We start from the raw sequence: 16,367 nt of genomic DNA, 5'->3' as shown, positions 1-16,367 counted from the left end.
CCTGCGGGAGCCGAAATGGGGCACCGAACCCTTTCCCTTCTCCCCTGCGTGAGGGAACGCGCGTGGTTTCATGTCTCTGTGTGTGCGTGTGTGTTTGTGTTATTCCACTACCGGCACAGCTGAAGTATAGAAAGTAGAAGTGCCAGAAAGCGCAGTGGGCTGTGTTTTTCTTTTTTGGCCCTATAAGTTGCTTTTTTATTTATTTATCCTTTATTTTGCTCCTTGGAGAAGTTGTCAGAATAACCACGGTTACAGTGCACTGGAACAGATTGCCCAAAGAGGGTGTGGAGTCTCCCTCACTGGAGATATTCAAGAATATCCGTGTGGATGCAGTCCTGTTCCATGAGCTCTGGGATGACCCCGCTTGAGCTAGGAGGTTGGACCAGATGACCACTGTGGTCCCTTCCAGCCGGACGGTTCTGCGATTCTGTGGTTGTACCTGCTTTGTGGATGCTCCCTTTGGCCTCGGCTGACCCAGCGCACACCTGTGGGGTCGCACTGACCTTAAACCTAAAAAACCTTAAAGCCCATAAAATTGCTAGCTTGCCCAGCCGGCTCCGTGGGTTTCGTCATCCAGTCGCTGCATTTCACAACAGTGAGGTGTCACCGTGACCCGCTTGAGTGTTGTGTGTTGGCATTGTAGTTGTGCCAGCAGCATCTGCGAGAGAAAACAGCCTCGGCTCTTGGAGTGTTCTTCAGGTGACCCTGGGTGTGAAGCTGGGTGAGCCTCAAAGTGCCTGAGGAGAGAGTGGTTTAATACATGCCCGGTGTGGATGCAGAGAGTACTCAGTGTTCATTTCAGTTTTAAATTCTTGATGTGTGTAGTTGCCTTTGTGTTAATCAGAGTATTGCACTTACGTGGTCATTTTGATAAAAATCTAAGATGCAGAAGAGGCCTAAAATGTCATTGTGTCACTTACTGCACTCCCATTGCTTCCACTATGCTGGAATTTAAGGGCTACTACACACTTATATATACCTATATCCACATGAGTGTAAAATATGTGTAATTCCCAAGACTAGGAACTGTGATCTTTTTATATCACAGGCTGGTGTGTGTGTGTGTTTATATAGGTTTCCTCCTAATGAATGTGTCTCACCTAACTGGCTGTATCTGGTAGTCTTTCATTAGAGGGAAAAATCTGTTAATGAGCAGGTTTCAGAGTTATGTTGTACGTCCTGGAAATTTAACTTCCAAGTTAAATCTCTAGTTAATTAGACTGGCAGAAAATTTCTGGCAAAAAGGAAAACATATGTATGGCTTACGTTGTTTAGCTCTGATTTTTCTCTTTACAAATGTATTTATTAATTAAGGCCTGAATTCTTATGGATCATAGAGATCCCCTTCTGTGGGATGTTTGCCAGTGTAAAAACTTCAAGGTTGTTTGAAAGTTTTCCGGGAATGTGACCGATGTGTGTTATTGAAAGTGTTGGTAGGAAGATGATGTCCACAGAGGGTTTGCTTTAATATTCCCTTAAAGGATAAGTCTGGAATCTGTTGTAAGTTGTGAGGGATTGATTTTTGTTGTTTTGTTTTGGTAGTGCTGGAGGTTTTTTCTAAGTTTGTTTTATGTTTAATTTCAGGGAAAGCTCTTGCAGAAGGTGGATCAGCTCGGACATCACTTCTTATTTTAGTGTCCATCTTCTTATCAGCTGCTTTCCTTATGTTCCTGGTATATAAAAATTTCCCACAACTTAGTGAGTAAGTATGTTACGAAAGTTTAATTTATCAATTATTTATCAAATAATTTGCTTTTCAGTATCAGATCCTGCATGGGGATATGGCACAAAATCAGAGAATTGGTCTTGATCTAAGGTTTCTGTTACACAGTGGAGATCCCGTGTTTTGAGGTGTTACCCTCTAGCACATTATCGGTGTGTCCTTAACCTTCTTCAGATGAGAGTCAGAGTGTGCTTGGTTCAGTCTGGGTTCACTTTAAACTTCCTTGTGTCTTGGTAAAACTGGAGGCTGTCACCAAAGGGGAAATCCTTCTTCCTTCCTAGCTAAACTTTGCCTTCTCTTTTTCACCTTCTTGTTGCACCCAGGACTTGTGTTGGGAAGGCAGGCAGGCTGACAGGTGAAAGCCTGCTTGTCTAACAGTTTTCTTTTCCCTTTTAGTAGTTAATTTTCTGTCTGATTAACTTGCTCAACAAGGTCAGTTTGCAACAGCCTGATCCCTAAGTCTGATACAGAGGAAGCGAAGACACTGAATTGTGCTGCCCAGAGTTGCACCAGATTAAGGTGTGACATGAGATTTTGCCCTTAGAGCTTTATTTGTTTGTGAGGTGAAGTTCTGCCACTCCTGCTGCACTTCAGCTGTTATGACCCCAGCACTCAGGCAACTGCAGTTGGTTTTGGCTGAAACATTGGCTCCTTTCACTTGCCAAGGTTTAGTTTGCTCAATTATTTCTTTTTGGTCAGTACTTGGTAAGAAAAAAAACCTAGAAGAGAAGCACATTATTGTACTGAATAAAAAAAAAAAAGGTTGCAAATACCTAAAATTGGGGATTTTCTAATATAAACCACACTGTAAATATTAGGTATTCACCTGAGAGCATTATTACAACAATAATCATGGTTTGTTTGCTGAAGCTGTAATTTAGTGATGTAGTGTATCTAATTATCTCTGTATTCAGTAAGTAATTGTACTACATTCCTGCTTTTTTTTTTTTCCTCTCCAGAGAAGAAAGAGAATGTATAAAGGTTCCTAGAGATATGGATGATGCAAAGGCCTTGGGAAAAGTCTTGTCCAAATACAAGGACACATTTTACGTTCAAGTGTTAGTGGCTTATTTTGCCACATATGTTTTGTATCCTTTTTCTGGTATAAAGGGCAGCTTTGATGTTGTCATGCTTCTCTGAAAAAATAAGTGAAAAATACAAATTGATAACTTCCTGGTCATGGGTGAAGTTTAACATACTTTGTTTAATATAGGAGTGTCTACAAAGAGACACAAATATTTTAAAATCTTGGAAATTTAGAAACATTTCTCTCTATTAGGCTTGGTCTCACTTTAGTGTTATGATAACTTTTAAAATAAAGTGAATTTTGAGGTAGAAATTACTGTTTGTTCTAAAGGAAGACTGAGACTGTTGCACTGCTCTTCTTTGAGACATTCAAAGTTCCACATAAGGGTAGTTTGTAGAATATTTAGCAGTATTTCTGAAGGAAAGTATTTTGAGCCATCTTTCATCTCTGCACTGCCCAAATTCAGAAAACCCAATCTCTGTTTTCTTTTAGAGAGATGAATTTCTGAAGTACTTTCTGTGTAGGGAGACACAAAGGCTACCTGTGTTCTGTGTTGACTTCCTTTTCCTGAGTGCTGAATATATTAATTAATCATTAAACACACTCTTAACTGGAACACTTCACTAAAGGTTAATAATTTTAAAGCTGTGGAAGAGGTTTGTTTCACAGTTTTAATGCAGGAGGCTTTCGTAACTCAGGAGAGTCAGCACTGAACGTGCCACTAGTAATTATCCTTCAGCTCATTCTTTTAAAGTATTTCACAAAAAGTTTCATGTTTTCCAAATTATAGATCTATGAAGAAAATGAAAATGTTAGTGTCTATATTAACAAGGAGGAGAATAAATTGGCTCTTTATTGAGCTGCTCTAGGAGCTGATGTGATGACCTTCACTGTCTCAGCAGCAGACTGTGATCAGTTTCTAGGCATGGTACAGTTACCTCTGAACCTTGACATTGCTTAGTGAAAGCTGGACTGACTGTAATGGACTCAGGAAGATTATTGGACTTCCTAATATTTTGGTCAGTTCAACTTGGGTAAAATAGTGTGCAGGTTTTTTTGCTTTATATCTTTTGTATGCAAAGTGAGCAATGCATCATAGTCTCAAGTATGCCTAGCAAGCCTTAAATCCAGCAACCTGCTTGCTTACACTGCAGAATCCTAATTTTTGATTAAAAATTTAAATTTAAAAATTTTTAAATTTCTGACTGAAAGTAGTGGTCAGCTATTGTAGTCAGTGATTACACCAAGCCTATTTGTAAGGAAGTAGTAGCTGCCTTCATACATTTCAGTCTTCCATGAAACTTGTGCTTATGGGCTCAGACAGGCCTGTGAACTTTCCAGAGAGAATATCTGAAATTGCACATCTCTAGTCAACAGTGTAAAATCAGAAGTCTGTGTTTCCTGGAAGTCACAATAAATCCTCTGTGGCAGTTGTAGCGCAGATAAAGAGAAAAATGCAGTCAGCTTTTATTACTTACTGACTTATTTTTTTGTATGTGTAGTGACAAATCTACATCTTGTTGCTCTGTGCTTGCACTTCTTGTGCTATTCCACAAAAGGCATTTTGAAGTAAGGATCTTGAGGGGCCCTGCCTATTTATAGTTTTTCAAGTTGTAATATGTATCCTGACTGCTTTTAAAGTTAGCAGGTGTGTAGCTTTCTAGGAATGTGTTTTCCCTTAACTAAGATGCATCCAGCTTGCAAACATTTGCTATTCCTGGGTCTATATTTCTCAGTATCCTGTCAGGGTTTCTTTATCCCTTTCCACTGGCCTTATTTCTTGTTTGTTTGGTAAGTATGGAAAGTAGTTTGTGAGGGCATATATTTTTATCGATTTGGAGTACAACCAAGCATCTGAGCAGCTTCCTATTGGAAATGATCAGTCTGAAACTGGCATACACTTCAGGTTCTGATGAACTACTGAGTTCTTACTCAGCTCTGCTGCAAGAATTACCCACAAAAATTCACTGTAGCATTGGGTGATGATCCAAAACACTGAGCTGTTTCTCCAGGTTTTCTTAATAATGAAGACATTTGAGTGTGAATCAGCCAGAGTTTCCTTTACTCTAAATTTGTTTAGCATCTGCCAGAACCCAGTCGTAATTTCACAACACAGTTACTGTTGTTTTATTATCACACTACAAAATACATCTGGTTTATAACTGGCTTAAATATGCAAGAAGCTTAGTTTAAGATTTGAAATGTATTTTTTCAACAAGCTTTAATAAGTTATGGGCCAAAGATGCAATCATAATGAGCCTTAGTATTGAAAAGGTAGGGAGGACCCTGTTGTTCAGTTTTCATGTTTGAATTTCTTTAATGGCATTGTGCCTCTTATTTGCAAAGCTTTCACTGTTCAAAGTCTTAAAACTGCAGAAGCACTCGATATTAACTGATAAGTAATCAATGTTGTCTACTTTGAGTGCTAAGATTGATTCAAATGCCTTGGAAATAAACTGTCTTGGGTCAACAGCGTACTTGGGGAGTGTGTACATACTGCTGGAGGAGAGCCCTGATGGAGGGCTGCATAGAAACCTGCTCTAGCCAGGCAGTGTAGTTTATAGGGAAACAAGGCTGACATTAATTAGAGTTTCTGCTCATTTATTGTCTGTTTTGATTTTTTTTCAGTGCTCAGGACTTGGAGCTTCCTTTTGCTATATGCTTTCATACCTAGTGGGACGTCCTGTTGTGTACAGATATTTAACAGAAAAAGCAGTAAAATGGTCAGAACAGGTACGGTTTCTAGAGATGCTGGAACTTACGATACAAGATGTGTCGTGGAATAGCATGGAAAACTAAGAGGTCTTGTGCTCATGTATGTCATTACACAGAAGGGATTCTGGAAGTATTCCTGATTTTATATTTCCCATGAGAAATTTGTTCTTACCTAGGAAGTGTTTGCAACTGATCACCCCCCTGGTTTATTTAGTGTCAATAGGAAACCTCTCCAGTTATAGATAATTTCAAGTAATTGCTCTCTAAGTATCAGGACTAATGAAAGCTGGGTTTGTATTTTTGTGTTGGAGGAACCTGTAGCTGTATGTCTGATTGAGAAACATTAATTTGAAGATGTTATTGTAGTTGGAGCATTTAGAAACGTTCTCTTACAGTATCTGGTAACATTAATTTCAGCAAGTCTTGATTGTGAGGTGAACCTAAAGGTTTTGCAGTACAGAAATACAGTGTGATTTGTACTTGACCCTATGTGTCTTTCTTTGATACTCTGAAACATTCAAACAATTTTTTTTTTTTTTTTTGGCAAGTATGAAGCACCTGTACTCTGGTCAAGATTTTTTTGAGTTACATAAAAATGCTTTAAACTTGTTCCTCATTAGATAAGATCTGGAGCTGTCTGGCACAACTGACCTTGTTAGGTTATATACTATTATTTTGACTCTTGACCCAAGTAAATCTTCATATTGCAGTATAATCTTGAGACTATTCTGAGCAGCAAATGGTTACTATTGCCATTAGTAGAACTGAGCATGTGATTTAAAATTGCACGTGCAGCTCATATCTCACTGTGTCCAGGTTAATTGGACTGTATCATGCTTATGTATTGAGGTTAAGCCATTTTATATGCAGCATTAATCAATATTTAAATATTTCTCCTGCGTTAAGATTTAAGAAACCCACAGTGCTCCTGATTTTGGTGTTACAGTTAAATTTAAATTTGGCTAAAGCTGCAAAACAGGGTTGTGACTGGGGTGAGCTGCCATGTGAGATTTCAGGTGGAATTGCAATCAGACCAGATTTGTTTTCAACTGTTTGAGGCTTAATCTTAGTGCAGGTCTGCTAGGATGGGCCAGAACTGTGGACGCTTGGCTATCCTTGCAGCTTGGCTTGAGGTCACACTTGTCTGGAAAGACTGATGTGCTAGAGACAGGCTGGAAGGAGAAGAGGCTTTGTTGTAGCATTGGTGTAAGGAGCTAGGCTAGACCTAAAAACATAATTAATACTGTAGATGAAGTTGGAGCTGTTGTTGCTGCTGGGTAAGTGTTAATGCTGGGCTCTATAGCCTATGGGGAGACTGGCTTTGGAACTGTGCTGGGAGCAGCCACCTCATGAAGTTCAGAGCTGGGACCTGGCTGAGTTTCCAAGTGAGGAATATAGCTGTGTTTGAAGCTTGATCACAGGTTAGGACAGAATGGATTGAGGAACAAACTTCCTTGCTAGTTGCTGCAAAAGCTTTAGGAATGAGATTAGAGACTGGCTGTGTTGACTGGGCCAGAATTAGACAGAGGTGATGTGCTGAAGTTAGAGTAAGGCCTGTGGCTCTGCCTATGACTTACTTGCTGCTTGAGTTAGCTGAGTCAGTCAGACACATCACCACTGTGCTCTGTCACACACAGCTATTTCCAGGGTGATCTCAGTACTATCTAACAGGTGATTCACTTCCCCACATCACGCATTTTTAACTGATTTTTATGTTTACAACATGTAAATGTCTACAAAAGACAGGGATAAAAAACCCCTTTAAACCTCTATGGTTGTGTATTTTCAAGGCAGGGATTTTTTAACCAAATGTTTGGTTTTTCTTTTTTGGCAGGTTGAACGACATAGAGAACATCTCATTAACTACATAATATTTTTGAGAATAACACCTTTCCTTCCCAACTGGTTTATCAATATCACATCTCCTGTAATCAATGTGCCATTGAAAGTGTTTTTCATTGGCACTTTCCTAGGTAAGAGTTGTGGCTCGTGAGCCACAGTTTGGGGTGGCCAGAAGAAGGGGTATACACTATAGATTTTTTAATTGGCATATTTTTGCACATACTTTTTAATCTGGTTGGGAAACAATCCAGTATTTTTCCTTTATGAACTTAAAATCAGTTTGAAAGGAGAACTTGAAATCTGCAGAGCCTAAAGAGCAGAGATTATTTGCCTGTTCTCCTGTATTTGAGTTTGCATTAAAAATATTAAGAATGGCATAAAACTAGTTCTTTTGATAAGGGGTTTTTGTCTTTGAATTCTGTATTTACAGCCCTCTTAAAAAAAAAAAAGTACAAGACAACAAATTCTCAAGATTTTGGTGTTAAAATTTGGATGACTAATTATGGCTTTTTTCACCCTAACAAGCTGTTTTTTCATCCTTTCCTTGCTCCAGGTGTAGCACCACCGTCTTTTGTAGCCATTAAAGCAGGAACAACGCTGTACCAGCTTACAACAGCAGGGGAAGCTGTTTCCTGGAACTCTGTTTTTGTTCTCATGATTCTAGCCATCCTCTCCATCCTACCAGCTCTCTTCCAGAAGAAACTGAAACAGAAGTTTGAATAAGGATCAAACTGGACCAGAATTTCCCATATTTCATCTCAGGATCAGCACTTCTGATATTTGTATATTTGCTTTTCTATTGGATCTTAAGCAATTAAAGGGGAGGCTTGTAATTGATAAGAATGTCTTTAAATGAGCACATGTCCTTAAATGGAAGGAAGTGTGTTCAGAAATGTACTGCATATAGTTTTGTAACCAAACCACCAGTGTTTTATTTTGGGAGGGTGTGTATGTGGCCCTCAGGATGAGGGAAGTGAGAATATAGATGTAACATTTTGCTCTAGTTATGTGCAGAGCAAAAATTGTAATGTAGACATAAACTACAGGTGATGCTTTCTAACACTTGCAGGAAAAAGCCCTGAATTATTCAGTCCAACTTTATAACATTGTCTGTAGGCTTGCATGTGATCTGGTCTGAGTGCATTTCTCACTAACAATATTTTCCTTCTTTTTTGCCTTGGGGAGTTTCAAAATAATATAATGGTGCTCACTCAGAAACAAAGGTTCTTTGCAGTACTTTAACTACAATATTATTCTCATCCTGGTTGTTTACTTCTATTTATTAGTGCTGTATGGAATTAAATACTTGAACCTACATCTGCTTTACTTACTGGGTTAACAAAGGCAAAGTGTCACATCATTCCCTCTTGGCCCCTGTAAAATTTTATTCTGGGAGCAGATACAGGAAGGGAGGGAGCAGCTTAGAATTCTTATCTTGGCTAGCTGATGATTTTTAAGTTCTAATTTTCATTTTTTTAGTGTTGATTATTTTGCCATTATTTCACTTGCATAGATTTATCCTGCCAACTTAAGAAAGTGATCATATGGTTATGTAAAACTTGCAGTTCTCAAGTGATTTAAAAATGCTTAAGCAGTGTAATATTACCATTTCTCAAGCAATATGTAAAGAGTATAAAATTTCTCATTGCAGCTTGATTAGCTAAAAGAAATGTCAGGTACACAAACTGGTGCAGTTCCTATCAAACAGCTGATCCCAAATAATGTTCAGAGCACCATGGAACAGCAGGCTCTTGTGTCGGTGTATATAAAAATGGGGGGTTCCATTGTCTGCCAGGTCAGTGACTGGCAATGGGCAACCAGCCATGACTCGCCTTCAGCAGAACTCTGTGTGTTCTCTCAGTAAGGTACAAGATACCTCCCCTTGTGCTTCCAGCTGTGGTAGTTTGTTGTCTTGTCAGTGGAACCCCATAAACCAAGGCCCTGGTCAGGAGCTGGGGAGCACACTCGCGTTTTATCCTACTGAAACCAGTGCTGCTCATGCGGTTTAAGCTGATGCCCCTGCAGTGTCTCCCTGAAAAGGGAGGTGACACAGCAGCATGTGCTCCAGTTCCAGGGTTTATTTGTCCGTGTCCTCGTGTTAACTCATGATCATATCATAGATCTTTGAGATGTTCATGAATGTGATAATGTAAAAGGTACTGGTACCTTTAAAGGGTTTATTCATTCTTGTAACATAATGTTAATTGACTGCTTCGTTTCATCACAGTATTACTTGTAAATATATAGTAATATTGATTGACCATTTGTCTTTTATTTAAATCCAGGCTGCACAGTAAATGATATTTTTTACATAAGTATATAAAGGAATTTATATCAGTTCTGTTTGCAAGTTTATTGTAAGATCATTCAGCTTCAGCAATTCTTTTGTTATTTAGAATTTACTCTAAAAGTGTACTTTGGCATTTAACACTGAACAGTGATTCCTTTTATTGCTGCCATTCTAATCTCCAGCGCTCCTCTACCCAGGGGATTTATTCCATAGTAAACCTGGATGTGAATTGAGCCATGTGAGCAAGGGTCCCACGGACTACTGAGAGTGAAGCTGCTGTAGATTTACAGCCTACTTTTCTGCAGAGTTAACTTTTCAGGCAGATGAACTCTCAGAATAAATTACCTACTACTTATTTTCCAGTGGCTTTTCTCAAAATTTGTCTCAATTCTTGGTCAGTAACAGAAGCTGTTTTAAAATCCCTCCCATGCTGTGTAAAGCCAATGTTTTGGTGGAACCTTCTCACTAAAGAAGGAACTGAAATCTCCTTCAATCTAATGTGACTTGTGCTATCACTTGACATTTTCACTGAGTTCTGTTTCACTATGGAGATGGGGATCAGGCTTTGTTACTGAAAACCTGTTGTGTTTCAGCCACAAGACTGGCTTCCCATCATAATAACTAAAAGCCTTAAGACCTTAAAAAGGTTCAAAATAGGGTTCTTTACTTTTTCAAAACCTTAGCATTTTTTTTAAACCCATCTCTTCTGTGTTTATCTTCAGCTGCCAGCAGCCTGAGGTGCTTTCCTATCCCATGAGGACTTGTGAGGGTTGTGAAGAGTAAGGCAGGCATTGTGGAAAGCAAAAAAAGCACTGTGTTGTGGAGTACTGTACTAGCCTACTGTTTCCTTTAGGAAATCCAGAAAGTGATCCAAGAGAGAGCCATAACATTTCAACAGAAAAATAGTGGCTACCATGGAACAAACCAGGACATCAGAAAGATGTAGCTTTGTTTTTTAATTGCAAGGGATTTTGAGCTGTTAGGTGACCTGTTTATCTTTTGGAATTTTTTTGGTGATACCTGCATGACATCATTACTAAGTGTCTCTTGCCATTTGATAATAAAGCTGTTATATAAAATATGAAACACTGCACTTTTTGAGTATAATGAAGCATGCTGAGTTTCCCACTAAGCCTAATTTTTTATTAACCTGTTTAAAAGGGGTGAGTCCTTCCTCAACGGTATTTTTAGTCATTGATTAAAAATTAAACTGAGCTGATTACATCTGTAGATGAGATTAATTCTGTTTCTACCTTTATTTCAAAATAAGTAGGTAAACTTGACTTCCTTTTCTCTCTGAAATTAATTTCTTGCATACAGCAGTAATTTTGAAAATTTTTCTGGTTTGCAGTGGAAGGCAACTGGGTCTAACTTCTGTCTCTTCAAATACAACTATTTGCATAAAGTACCTTTTTTCCCCCATTAATCTCTTATGGAAGGCCCCTGTGCCAAAGTTATTTCAGCTTCATTTACCTTCCCTTAATATTCTGTCAAGGCGAGTTTATGACATGTTTTTTTTGCCTTGTATAGAAAACTTGCTGAAAGGGTGAGACAGAAGAAGTAAAAGTTAAAAATGAGAAGCTTTTGTTCATGCACAGTGCTGTTATGCAAAGTCAAAACATGGGGTTTTTTTAGGCAGCTGAAGATTTTTGTGTGTTCCTGAGAATTTTCATCATGCGTAGTTTCCTTCTGTGATAGTGTGGGGTTTGGGAACCCTATAGTTTAGTATGGCAGTACTAAGAGGGAAATAAAAAAGGGTTTTGATGGGAAAGTGGGATCCAGAGCATGTTTTTCAAATTTCCATCAAAGAGAAGTGAATACTCCAACTATTTTTATGACCAATTGATGTCTTGCAATGACAGACATTTATAACCCTCAGCTGGTGGCTTTATAGCTCCAGGTCACCCAAACTGAAAGAAGTTACAGCCTTTTAGTACTGGCAATTAATATAAATAATGGCATAATATATTTACTAACATACCATAACTCCCCTGCCAGTTCTTAAAAATGCTCCACCTAGTGTGATAATTCCCATTTCCTTGTTTTATAGTACACAAGAAGAATCTGGGTCTGGATTATGAGAGCTCAAGTCAATGACTGGTGTATATGTGAGAAGCCTCATAAAAGCTCCTTTCTGCAGATAGTCTTCCAAACACAAGAGAATTCTGCTCCTGTGCAGCTGTGGGGCTTCAAAAGTTTCCTCATAGCCGTAAAAGGTTAGTAGGGCCTGCTAGGCCCTCAAGAGGGCTGGGAATGCTGCAGTGGGAAATAGCTTTTAAAATTCTGCCTCAGAACTGGGATCTAATGTTAAACTCATAACTCCTGATTTTTCCTTTACAACCTAGCCTTGAGGAGTTGTATCTAAAACCTGGAATTTGCAATGTTTACTGTACTTGGAAGAATTCCATGTCATGAAGAAGTATTCTGAGCAGATCACTAAATCATTCTATGTTTGACTCTTTGTTCTGTGTTAAACTAATTTCTCATGGCTGAGAATGATAAACTTCCAGTCTACCCTGAACTTGTGCAGGAGCTGCTTCTCCAGCTGGATCCGTCTAAGTCTATGGGGCCTGATGGGATTCATCCAAGAGCAAAGAGCTGGCTGGTGTCATCAAGAGACCTCTCTCAATGATGTCTGAATCTTGGGAATCTGGAGAGGTCCCAGTCTACTGGAAGCTGGCAAACATTTTCCTGGTTTTCAAGAAGGGCAAGAAGGATGACCATGCAAACTACAGGCCTGTCAGTCTCACTTCAGTGCCTGATAAAATTATGGAGATGATTCAGTAAAGCTTTTGATGCTGTCTCTCACAGTATCCCTCTGGACAAAATGTCCAGCACTCAGCTGGGTAAACACATCATGGGACGGGTCAGTAACTGGCTCATGGGTCGGGCACAAAGGGTTGTAGTGAATGGAGTGACATTACTAGTGGGTCCTGTCACTAATGGGGTTCTGTAGGGTTCTGTCCTCGGCCCAGTTCTCTTCAACATCTTCATTAATGACCTGGACGCAGGACTGGAAGGAGTACTAACTAAATTTGCTGGCTATACTAAATTTGGAGCAGCTGTTGATTCCCACGAGGGCAGAGGCCCTGCAGAGAGACCATGACAAGGGCTGGATGATCACCAACTGTATGAAGTTTAATAAAGACAAGTGCTGGATTCTGTACCTTGGTATGGAGCAACCCTGGATGTACGGACAGACTGGGGAAGGAGATGCTGGAGAGCAGCACCATAGAAAGGGACCTGGGGGTCATAGTTGTTGGTAAAATGAGCATCAGTCCGTAGCGTGGGCTTCTGGAGCTGGGGAGAAGAGGGACAATGCTGCAGGTGGGAGTGTGGGAAATGTTCCACACCCTGAAGTGCCAGTTCTGCTCTGATCTGTGCCCTGATGTGTGAGATGATCCGCTGTGCAGGCTCTATTCCACAAGCCTGTTGTGTAGATGTCACACCAAATGCATTGTCAATAAGCAGCCAGATTCAAGTATCTGGTTTTGCCGGCTGGAGAGGATTGCTTTAATGGTAAAAGTCACTGATTGGATTTTTGTTTTCTTAAAGAATCTGGGGTAAATATCTTAATCAGAGTCCATCAGCACTCTGACAACTGGAGCAATTTGTTTGTGCTTTGAGCTCTGTTAGCTTTTGAAGCTTAGCTTATCTTGGGAAACAGCTGCCCAGAAAAAAAAGGAGATACCCTATTTCAGACTTCTTCGATTCTCTGAGCAAAGTTGAATGGAACTGTAAGTTGCTGTTGTGGTTTCTTACTGCTCAGTAAATAAACTCCTCCAATAACCATGACTGGGATTGCTGGCAAAGTAAATCTGAATTAAGTAATATGATGAATACTCAAGATATCTTCACACCAAGTTCAATATTCTTTGCTATTTTAAAGACTTCATTCTCTTTCACTTAAGGTTTGAGCTTGAAAATACAAGTCTTTGCCATAAAAAACAGCAGCTGCATCAACATTGATAATCTTGCCAAAGACAATGAATCTTTTAAATCTCTTCCTATTTACTAATATGTCTTTATGATTATCTGGCTAAAGAATCCTAGTTTCCACAGAATTCACAATTCCACAGATTTTCTCAACATCATAAAGAATACTTTCAAGAATTCAAAATGGAGTCTAGAGTGTCGTTGTCTTACTCAAGGACTAATCTAAGCCATTTGTAAAGTTTCCTGACAGAGTTGCCGTATTTCGGGTGTTTCCTGTGATGGGAACATTGGTCAAGAAGACTGACAGATTAAAGCCGTTGGCCTTTGAATTAGATGTCACAGATGCTCTTTGTGGTCACTAGGCAAGAGTATTTCAGAAATGAAATAATGGGGGAGGAAAAAGATACAATGGAAAAGAGACAGTGACTGAGAAAATGGGAGGAGAAGGCTGTAGCTGTTCAGGTACATTGCTGGATGCAGAGATTAGAGAGGGACTACGCTGTAAATTGGCTTGGAACACAGAGAATTTATCTGACAAAGTAGGAAAGAGCTTTCCACAGCAAAAATTTGGGTTAACATTTTGTTGGTTCTGGTTTGTGCAGTTCCACCCATCTTGTTCCTTTCTTGTAGCAATTCAAAGTGAATCTGAGTTTCTTCTGAGATTCTCCTTTTAAAAAAAATATTTCTTGTCCCTTACTCTGTTGCATAGCAAGGCATGTGTGCATTTAATTATTGTTGCTCAACAGTATCTCTGGTAAACCTCTGTTTACTTACTGGCCCTGTTAACTTTATGTACTGAATATTTACTAAATACATGGTTATTTCTGGAACAGTTAAGGTGCAAGAACAATTTTTTATTTCCCCATTTTACTCTTTATTTGACAAAAAGCCCCTGCCAATATCTGTGCTGTTTCTCTAGACTTTCTTGCAAGTCCTTCTAAGACCCTCAGGCTATGGCTTTTGTCATAAGGGTTGAACTACAGTTCAGGCTTATTTGAAAGAAGTTCACCACGTGCTGAATACATTGTCCTTTACCACACTGAAAGCAGATTGAGAAGACAAATGTGCAAAAAAATGGCTAGAGAACACAGCAGAGTAAGAGCAACCAGATTTAGCTATTTCTGTTCTCTGTTGTGTCTTCCACACACCACCAGGCAGGCTCAACACAATCTAACTGTGCTTTTTGTAGAGTAAACTCAAGCCTTTCACTCTAATACTGCTCCTACCCTGACACCTTTATTGAAATCTTTCCCTCAAGTTGAATAGTGCTTAAAAACTGACCTCTCAGTCAAATCTAAGCAACACTTTCCTTCACTGATAACCCATTCTCGGGCCCATACAGTCCTAATCAAGTGACCACTGATACCACCAGTGCTATCCTAACAGTTTTTCCTGGTTCCCAGAAGGATGTCCAGCTGTCCACAACTCACTGGGCAGAGTGGCCTAAGAGTTTAGTTGTTGTGCTTCAAAAGGCTGTAAAATATTGGCAGTGAAGTCTTCTTATATGTGCCGCTGTTTCTAGTCCCTGCAGAGAACTCGGTCTGTCTTGGCAATGGAAAGTCGCATAAATGAGGTTTCCTATGCTTGGTAGTGTGTTAAGTTAGATCAGTGTCTGATCAATTCAGCATTATGGATGCAACCTTAACTACTTGGTTAGTCCTGGAAAATAATCATTAAGTACTGCAAAGTTTTAACCTCTCCTCTTATAAGCCCCATAAGATAGGGAAGGATTCTGATGCAAATGCCACAAATAGAGAACGGAGAGAGGAGAGGAAGGGGAACTGCTTACAGACCTAATTTTAGGCTAGCAAGGCCATCCCAGGTGCCTCTACAGCCAGAGGAAAAAGCATTCTCAAGGCAGGGCATGGGTTCCTGTCACTTATCCCTCAGCAGCTCAGTTCGGGTCATCCTTCCCAGGGCTTGTTCTCCTCTCCATGCTGAGCCAGAGGGGAGAGTGGATTTCACTCTGTGCAAGCCCAACTGTTAAGAGAGATGTGTGTGATGTTAATCCAAATAAGAAAAAGAAAACAACCTTAAAGCCAAACAATCCCTAAAGCATTTCCCTGCAAACACAGCTGCTTCACAAAGCCGTGGAGTCACGACAGCCACCGGGGCCACGGGGATGGGAAGATGGAGGAGACAGGAGGACGCAAGCCCAGAGGTGCTTTCAGAGCAGCATCAGGCTGACGTGTGCCTGAGTGAGCAGCCCTGGCAGCACCTTCCTGGCCTCTGACTGCATCCAGTTCTGGGTTCCTCAGCACAAGAGAGACATGGAGCACCTGCAGTGGGTCCAGTGGAGACTACAAAATTGATCAAGGGACTGGAGCACCTCTCCTGTGAGGAGAGACTGGGGGAACTGGGCCTGGACACAAGACGTTGGACTTGATCTCAGAGGTCTTTTTCAACCTAATTGATTCTGTGCTTCTGTTCAGCCTCGAGAAGAGAAGACTGGGAGGGGACCTCATCAATGTCTGTAAATACCTGAAGTGGAGGTGACCGAGGATGGACCAGGCTCTGCTCGGTGGTACCAAGCAAAAGGACAAAATGCAACAGGAAGAAACAGGGAGTTCCACCTGAATGTGAGGAAGAATCTCTTTACTGCGCAGTGACTGAGCACTGCACAGGCTGCCCAGACAGGGCGTGGGGTCTCCCTCACCGGAGATATTCAAGAACAGTCAGGACACAATCCTGTGCCACGTGCTTAGCAATAACCCTGCTTGAGCAGGGAGGTCGCACCAGACGAGCCGCTGTGGTCCCTTCCAGCCTGCCCCATCCTGCGACTCCGCGCTTGCGGCGGGGGCAGAGCCCTTCCCTGGGCTCCCTCACCCCTGGGC

General features: G+C 40.4%; 1 protein-coding gene across 1 annotated transcript in view; it reads left to right on the top strand.

Annotated features, from left to right (window-relative positions):
- Positions 1-12,053, top strand: part of TMEM41B (transmembrane protein 41B) — a 12,449-nt gene extending 396 nt beyond the window's left edge. Inside the window, exons 2-8 of the mRNA XM_017727345.1 lie at positions 623-721; positions 1,585-1,702; positions 2,683-2,811; positions 4,448-4,541; positions 5,379-5,483; positions 7,300-7,438; positions 7,861-12,053. Coding sequence (XP_017582834.1) covers positions 623-721; positions 1,585-1,702; positions 2,683-2,811; positions 4,448-4,541; positions 5,379-5,483; positions 7,300-7,438; positions 7,861-8,030 — 854 coding nt within the window. The 3' untranslated portion in view covers positions 8,031-12,053. The remainder of the gene's footprint in view (positions 1-622; positions 722-1,584; positions 1,703-2,682; positions 2,812-4,447; positions 4,542-5,378; positions 5,484-7,299; positions 7,439-7,860) is intronic.
- The last annotated feature ends 4,314 nt before the right edge of the window (positions 12,054-16,367 follow it).

The sequence above is a fragment of the Corvus brachyrhynchos genome, unplaced genomic scaffold (assembly GCF_000691975.1).
Source record: "Corvus brachyrhynchos isolate BGI_N302 unplaced genomic scaffold, ASM69197v1 scaffold542, whole genome shotgun sequence".
In the NCBI taxonomy this organism is placed as follows: Eukaryota; Metazoa; Chordata; class Aves; order Passeriformes; family Corvidae; genus Corvus; species Corvus brachyrhynchos.
The sequence above is the reverse complement of the archived record's forward strand: the minus strand, read 5'-3'. Positions and strand labels throughout refer to the sequence as shown.